The sequence below is a fragment of the Trachymyrmex septentrionalis genome, unplaced genomic scaffold, assembly GCF_001594115.1.
Source record: "Trachymyrmex septentrionalis isolate Tsep2-gDNA-1 unplaced genomic scaffold, Tsep1.0 scaffold22, whole genome shotgun sequence".
NCBI lineage: Eukaryota > Metazoa > Arthropoda > Insecta > Hymenoptera > Formicidae > Trachymyrmex > Trachymyrmex septentrionalis.
Window position 1 is genome coordinate 4,631,535 of NW_017305375.1, and position 8,134 is coordinate 4,639,668.

Here is an 8,134-nt window from a genome sequence, read left to right on the forward strand (position 1 = left end):
TCGATACATATATACGTGTGTGTCTGTGCATAGGATTATGCAAAGGAAAAAAATCGCATATGCACGACGAACGTCGAATAGTTACGAGCCGGTTGTAAGCGCTGGGGGACATTGACCTCGCCAATTCTCCCGACTGTTTTCGACGACTTGAGCTTCCACGTCGATACATGGATGAAATAATTTCACCCCCAATAATCAATAGTCGGGATTTATTGTGAGCATTCCAGGTAGAAACGCAGAGTCAGGCTGATATTACGGATAATCTTATATTTAAGAATTTTATCAAGTAAGAGATCTTAAGACTGTAGTCTTTAAAATGTATTAAAATCTTAAGGTCTTAAAATAAGAACGGACTATATAGCCAATATTCATAGTCGATTCTTATTTTAAGACCATTTAAGACCGTCTAAAGTAATGTCTAAAGATGCTAATACGACTTGTGGTTGATTTATGACATCTTAAGATTGTACATAAGGCGGTCTTAAATGTAAGAATCGACTATGAATGCCGGCCATAATGATATACCATAGGATGTCATGACTTCATTTGTCATTTATATAAGTGACAAATAAGGTCATAATAATGTCCTTATATTATAAATTATGATTTCTGTTCCACCTGGGATTGTTGCGAGTAGCTAAGCTTTGCAAACGATTACGTGAAAATTCGATTACTCCGATTTGAATATCTTTCAACGGTCGTTCGACGTTGCCGCATTTATTCGTTCGAATCCGTTTTCCCTTTTATTTAATTTTGCGAGTCATGAATGTTGTGTTTGATGAGCGATCATCGACTCGCCTGAGTGTCCCAGACAAACGTAAACAAGCACATTAAACATCCGTTGACATTTTAATTCATGCTTTGTGAAAATAAGGGCAGATTGTTTTTAATCGCATTATGAAATGTCCTCTGCCATGAGCAGTCTCGTGCTCTCATATCTTCTTTATAAGAGAAAAATAAAAGATAACGTACGGTAAAAGCATAAACAACCGTCTGAAGAAATATAAACAAATCTATAAAGTCTGAGTGTTCATAATATCGTTCATCTAACAATAAGATAAAATAGCCTAATCGACACAAGTGAGCACCCAAACAGTTATGGCGTCTGATCTGGTAAACCAACGATCAAAACAGAATTCAGGAAATGAGGAAAAAAGTTGAATAAAAGGACAAGATTCCTTTCATACAATGAGAAATTTATGTATAACATATTTTGTCTAACATAAGGTTGTAAGCATGATGATTCTGGTCGCACGCTTCTCCTACATCTTCATTTATTAACCTTTCATACTGTTTTATTCTTTTGAACGCAACGTGTGCAGAGCGTTTGTTTTCCTTTCACAGGAAATGCAAAAAGGAGCATGGAAAACGCACGCCTGAAGTGCAACTGGATCGCATACTATCGATCCGGCGCTCCTCGATGTGACGTAAAGACGAACGAAGGAACGAGCCTGTAATTAAAAATAGGTTTCGTTCCTTTCAAGGTTAGTTGGCGTTCTTCGTTTTGCCGGTGTTATCCCTTTCAAGCAACGACGAGCGGATCGATCGCGATGCGAATCTCGCTATGGATTAAGCATGGAGCAGTTATGCACAGTGTGCTCCATTCAGTAACTCTGTGGAAATATCCCTAAAAGGGAATATTCTAAAGATTATTTTTACAATTTTAAATTTGAAATTATTTTAAATGCAATCTCGAGATACTTTAATGACTGCGTTTAGCAGAAAAAGTAGTTTTGCAACTGTTGTAAAATTCTTTAATTTGATTGGTCTTGCTCTTAGTTCCTCACTAGATCTAAATGTACGTATAAACCAATCATATTCAAGAAATATACAACAAAGCTGCTTTTTCCGCTGAACGCAACTATTGATAATTTTATTGGTTAAATGAAATTTAAAAAAATTTTATAGAACAGTTAAAATTTAATTGGTCGATATTTATAGTTGATTCTTGTATTTGAGATAATTTTAAGTATAGTCTTATTAAGATGCCATAAACCAATCAGAGAGTAATATTAACATCTTAAGTTTTGTGTCCACGATGTTAAAAATTGGTCTGAGATCGGATGAAAAAAGAATTGACCAATCGCGTATGACCAAATTGTTCAAATGTGATTTGTTAATTCTCTCTCTCTGTCCGAAATCTCAATTTCCAGTATTGTGGATGCCAGGTTTTAGAACATTGTTTAGGATAGACTTAAAACAAGAACCGACTTATAAATACTGAACGCATTCAACTGAATTATCACAAGTAGGAATTATCTGAGAATCGGTGTAATTAGGAAGCAACTAGTATCTCGTCTTTATTCACAACTAGTTTGTTAATGTAGCACCAAATCCATTTATCAACACCACGATTTTATCAACAGAAACTTAGTTTCCACCGAGGGTTTAATCCGGATCAGAATGTAAGAACCAACCAACTACTGTGTTCAACTGTAACAGGGGAATACTCGATTGTAATTGGTTGGTTCTTACATTCTGATCCGGATTAAACCCTCAGTGGAAACTAGGCCAAAATCGAAAATATGATACGACATGTTTTATAAAAATGATGTTGGTGCCACTAGCGTATGGTTTCGTTTTATCACGCGAAAAAGGCTGCCATGGCTTCTCTTAAGTCTCCCTGGTAAAGGCATAAATATATCGACGTCAAACGCATAATGGAAATTATTGATATAAATTGTAAATTATACTGCCTGTTTGTTTATATTCGGTGGTGAAACATTCGAGAGAAAAAGAGAGAGAGAGAGAGAAAGTGGTAAGACGTGACGTTGGCGAGGTTATATCGAATTCTCTACTGATATTTTATATAGTGCTATTTTATTATATTTATATGATGATATGAAAATAAATTGTCGACACGAAATGATGTCCACTACAATACAGAGAAATACGGCGACAATACGGCGCTTTTAGAGAGACGCTTTTTGACAGACGACCGTCACTAACTTCGATCAGGCAGGCATGTTCAGATACTTTTGGGCTCTGCTGTGCTGGTACTTCAGGCCCTTGATAAAATGGTTCTTGCACCATACCACGCAGATGTGCGAGCTGCAGAGGATCTGTTATGGACAGCCGTCCGGAGCACCGCGCGCTTTTGCAGTCGAAGAAACTCTCGGACAATCGCGCAATGCGAATATTAGGACCCTTGTAGCTTACTTGAATGACATTGCTGATCACCGAGGAATAACGACGAAAACGGAGCGCAAGATTCTGGAGGATGCCATCAGAACTGTACTGGTGACGAAAAAAATCAATCCCATGGCACATCCAGATTTTGCCAAGACATTTGGCAAATGCGTGGAACTGATCTGGGGCTACCGTCAACTCTGTGTGGAGTGTGAAGAGCTTAGGAAGACACCATATAACGCAGATAATCCGGAACACGAGCAGAAGCTACTGAAGTTGTGGAACCTACTGATGCCATATGAGCCCCTGGACGCAAGGGTAACCAAGCAATGGCAGGAGATTGGCTTCCAGGGGGACGATCCTAAGACAGACTTTCGTGGGATGGGAATCCTAGGATTAGAAAATCTTGTTTACTTTGCTCAAGAGTATCCTGGCATGGCTACGCATGTATTGTCTCATTCAAATCATCCACGTTATGGATATGCATTTGCTATAGTTGGTATAAATCTCACAAGCATGGCTCTGAAGCTGTTAAGAGACGGTAGTGCTAAGACTCATATATATAATTCCTCGAAGACCTTGCCGACGATTCGTGCCTTTCATCAGTTTTATTGTTATCTATTTTATGAATTTGATAGGTTTTGGATCGAGTCCAAACCTAGTAATATGATGGAATTCTCATCGATACAAGAAAAGTTTGAAAACAGTATCAGAATAGCGTTAGCTAATTCATCAACTGTTTTCAGGATAAACGTAGCAGTTGACAATATTTAATACGAATACAAATTGCCTTTTATTTGTAAGAAACAAGACCAAAATGGCTATATAAGAAATGAGTACAATTTTTAGATTAGCACACATGGAACTTATTTGTTACATATTTTCACAAAATGCTAGATTTGTTGTGATATTAAAATGGCATTTAATTAAATAATTGAGTTTTACATTATAAAAATCTTTAATTTAGTTTTTTCTTTAATAATATAATATTATTAATATTATCTTGATGTAACATGTATGTTTTATTGTAGTTTCATTGAAATTTTAAGTCGGTTTAGCTGTTTCCTTAAATTTATTGAATTTATACAAAGGATATGCTTATCACATATGTGACACATTAAGTTGCATAACAAAAATATATAAACTTAACTACTGTGCATTATACGTATTTTATATTGATTTAAATAATTTTAAAAGTTAAAATTTTTTAATATTGGCTGTATTCTATTATTTACTGGGAGTACTGAAAATCTATAGTTCACATTACGTATAAATTTTCAATACTTGCAGTGAATAATGGAATGCAACTATCAGTAGCAAATTTACACTATACTAATGAAGTTAAAAACTTCAGAATTTCAAAAACAGATTAAATAACTTAATTAGTAACAATATCACAATATAGCTTTATCACAATATCGTGCCTCATGAATTTTATTCTTTAATAATTCGAAGCATATTCAGAGTATTATAAAACCTAAAGAAAAGATATTGAGCTAAATAAGTCATTGTACGGAAGTACAATATTGCTTTTATAAATTTACAACATTTAAATTTATTATATATGTGCAAATTTTAAAGTTGAGATCATTTTCAGATAATTATGAAAGTATAAATTGGTATAAATTGTCAAAGCTTGATATAGAACTGTGTCTTCAATAAAATTTATATTGTTGCGTCAATGGGGAATTGCTATTAAATTCAATTAAGTAGTTTATTTGAAGTTTGGAATTTCAAGATTGGTTTCAAGATTAATTTTTTGATTTTTTTAGTTTGATTTTTTATATTTCTGTAAAAAATTTATAATACAGATATTTTTGTACAATCTAATTATATATTTTTCTGTTTTCTTTTTAATAAAATATAACTCACATAATTGCTCATAAAAAATTACATGTAAAAAAAGCAGCAATAAAATTTGAAATAACAGATATAACATAACGTTATACAATTAATGGAATGCATTGTGGCTAATAACTTGACAATAAAGTCTTTTCTTAACAAAACAGATACGAATCTATTTTGAAACAAGCAATTTATTTAAACAAATTATTCTCAAGCAAATTTAATTAATATCCCCTTTGCCTTTCTTAAATTTGTTGCTGTTATACATATTCTCTCTGTCATTACTTACTATATTACTTTTTGAATATATTTTAAGTAAAAAAATATACTCTTTATACAGGATGTCTCCGACATAAAGTAGGAGCCATATTGGGGGCGTAGAATGGATCAAGGGGAATAAAAAAGTCTGATACCATTTTGAGATATTCGCTGTAGTTTTCGAATTAAAAAAAGAAAACGTATAAGGCAGTGCTATGAATTCGTGCGGCGCGGCTTCACTGCATATTAGTTATATATACGTTTCCTTTTTTAATTCAAAAACTATAGCGAGTATCTCAAAATGATATCAGACTTTTTTGTTCCCCTTGACCCTATCTCCAATGCGGCTCCTACCTTATTTCTAAGATACCCTGTATAAAACTGTGCAAATATTTGTGTATATTAGATTGTTATAAAATGTATTAAGAATCATATCTTCAAAATAATTTCAATTATCAAATATACATTTAACATTGTACCATTAAATTAAATTTCGTAATTATATTTTTGTGTGATGAAATAATCGAATTTCTCAGTTATTTCATGAAATTTACAATTTGATAAATATTAAAAAAATATTTCTCATAAAGAAATGTACATTTATAAAAATATTATAAAGTTTAAAACTATACTTTTTACACATGTGTAATAATTTAATGTACAATTAAAAATCATTTTTAGTATTATAAACAACAGTCTGAACAGAGAAATATTCATACTGTATTGACAAGCCCCGAAAGTACTTAATAGATTTAGTCTTCTTTATCCTCTTTATCTTCTTTTTCATCTGATTGCATACATTTAATAGTTGCTAGAACAATAACCAGCACTCCAATGCAAATGCTAGCTAACTTGAGTATCCATGGATTATCATACAGAAACGTTATAATTACTTTTGTGTACTCATCACTAGAAAAACAATAATAATAATTAATGTATAAATTTATAAATAAGTTAAAATGAAACATTTTTAAATAACTATGTATTTCTTACAAATAGCTTGGAAGTGCAGGTATTTCTTCTGGCTTTATATTTTTGTATCCTTCTTTGGCGAATGCTACAAAGGAAGCAACGTCATATGTTCCTATATCATACTGATACATTTTACCATACCTAAAACTGAGAACGTATTAATACTATCAGTCAGTTATACTTTTCAATTTATGCTTATCTCACAATACATTTATATAATATTCAAGATATCAAACATTGATTTATATCTATGTGCTTACAGTATAAATTGTGGCGTATTATAAATGTTAAATCTTCTGGCTGTGGAAATCCCAGTTGTGGCTTTATTAACAAGTGCTATATTTACTTTATGTTTAAGCTTGGCACCGACCATTTCCCATTTTGCTATTGTGCGCAAGCATTGTACGCAGTCCGTACTGTAACTGATATTATAAGCCATGATTAGTATACGTACTGCCGTTACTTATAAAACAAATTAAATGATTACTGTAAATGTAGAAATAAGGACTGAGACTTACAACATAACAAACCAATCGCCAGTCGTAGCACCAGTGCTTGCTTGAGTTAAATGCTCAAACGTCTCATCTGTAAGTTCCTTTACTGTGGGTGCTTTATTTTCCGTAAACGTAGTTATAATGTCTTCGTCCTCCAAAGGTCCTGTGGAAGAAGATGCAACATGAAAAAGTTTATAGTACAATCACAGATTTATAAGCACGCTCAGAAATAAAAATATATGTAGACATATTACAATGTGTACGGGATAATAAAGCACAATGTATTATCACAAAGCAATTAAATGAGTAAAACATCTGTATGTAATTTCTATTTTTTGTCAAATCCATACCATCGTATAACAAAGGAAGCCCATGTCGGAAAAATATTAGAATAGGTTCTCTATCATTACTATATAATTGAAGTAATTGACTATCAATAGCCTTAACAACCCACGTGGACATGACATCCACAAGATCCTCACGCAAATGAGCCAACTTCTTTTCATAATTGTTACAGTCTGCACAGTCTGCGCTAGTTGCTGCAAATGAGATTATTATTATTAGTAATTATAAATTGTAATACTGAGGGTAATTAAGATTGTTATCATATATTTATAGTTAGGAAAATTATAGCTTATGTAACATTATAAAAAATAACAAGCAGAATTGTTTAGCTTATCGTGAAAGATTAATTATAGTGAATGTGTGTATATGTGCATGTGCTTTCAAGATCATGCTTGAAACAAATTTATGTTGAAAATTAAAAGCAATAACAATCATAAGATCGTAAAGCCTTGTATTGACTCTAATTTGTATCACAAAAATATAAAATATATAATCAGGAATACATAAATAAAATATAAATAATATATACGCAAATAATTAGTTTTTGCAAGCAATATTTTTTACTCTAAAAAATTTTGGAATCAAGAAAAACAAGAAAAAAAAGAAACTTACTAAATAGAACGATCACATATTTTTCGACTTTTATGAGATTCAGGAGTTCATTGTCGTGCACCCTCTCGAGTTTTGTGGCATGCACACCGGAAAGGATGCATATCGCAATTAGGAGCACTAACATTGTTAATTCGTGCGAGGAGCACGAAGATGACGATGTAATACAATAAGACGTTTACGTCGCCACGCCGGCAACTTGTGCACGTCAAACAATGCGACGCATCAAACTAAATTAGTGAAACTTGGTCGGTGTTTACACTTATGAGAGTAGTCAGAGAGATGTAGAGAGGGTCAGAGGCCAGAGGGGGCGCCATTCATTGGTCACGTGAGGTATCTGAGGTAGCCATGTTGCTGACATAGTTGCGGATTCGAAAAATTGGAATCGGTCTCGCATGGAAGGAAAATAGGTCTGTTTTTTTTATAACTGAACTAGGTAATATACACTTTTTGTATTTAAAATAAAGTAGATAGTATGTTTG

The 8,134-nt window shown here is 32.8% G+C and overlaps 2 protein-coding genes across 3 annotated transcripts; one reads left to right on the forward strand and one right to left on the reverse strand.

Moving 5' to 3' along the window:
• The first annotated feature begins 2,583 nt into the window (after window positions 1-2,583).
• On the forward strand, window positions 2,584-3,979 carry LOC108748279 (ELMO domain-containing protein 2). The gene has a single exon (XM_018486326.1). It carries the CDS (start codon window positions 2,965-2,967, stop codon window positions 3,901-3,903), a length of 939 nt encoding a protein of 312 aa, XP_018341828.1. The 5' UTR covers window positions 2,584-2,964; the 3' UTR covers window positions 3,904-3,979.
• A 1,905-nt stretch (window positions 3,980-5,884) lies between these two features.
• LOC108748271 lies at window positions 5,885-7,934 on the reverse strand. Of its 2 annotated transcripts, none has more exons than XM_018486318.1 (6): window positions 7,656-7,934; window positions 7,049-7,237; window positions 6,723-6,861; window positions 6,465-6,626; window positions 6,226-6,345; window positions 5,885-6,141 (listed from the first exon to the last, which is right to left on the reverse strand). In XM_018486318.1, exons 1-6 carry the CDS (start codon window positions 7,777-7,779, stop codon window positions 5,985-5,987), a joined length of 891 nt encoding a protein of 296 aa, XP_018341820.1. In that variant the 5' UTR covers window positions 7,780-7,934; the 3' UTR covers window positions 5,885-5,984. The 2 variants fall into 2 exon arrangements, with proteins under 2 accessions (XP_018341820.1, XP_018341819.1); XM_018486317.1 differs by having other exon boundaries at window positions 6,226-6,351.
• Window positions 7,935-8,134: the final 200 nt, after the last annotated feature.

What these genes read in the sequence shown, in the direction of transcription:
- LOC108748271 (XM_018486317.1), bottom strand. Translation starts at nt 7,779, where the DNA reads ATGTTAGTGCTCCTAATTGCGATATGCATCCTTTCCGGTGTGCATGCC. An exon ending in GCTTCCTTTGTTATACGATG is followed by an intron (nt 6,862 to 7,048) that starts GTATGGATTTGA and finishes CTTCTTCCACAG; the next exon opens with GACCTTTGGAGGACGAAGAC. An exon ending in CCTGCACTTCCAAGCTATTT is followed by an intron (nt 6,142 to 6,225) that starts GTAAGAAATACA and finishes TTGTTTTTCTAG; the next exon opens with TGATGAGTACACAAAAGTAA.
- LOC108748279 (XM_018486326.1), top strand. Translation starts at nt 2,965, where the DNA reads ATGTTCAGATACTTTTGGGCTCTGCTGTGCTGGTACTTCAGGCCCTTG.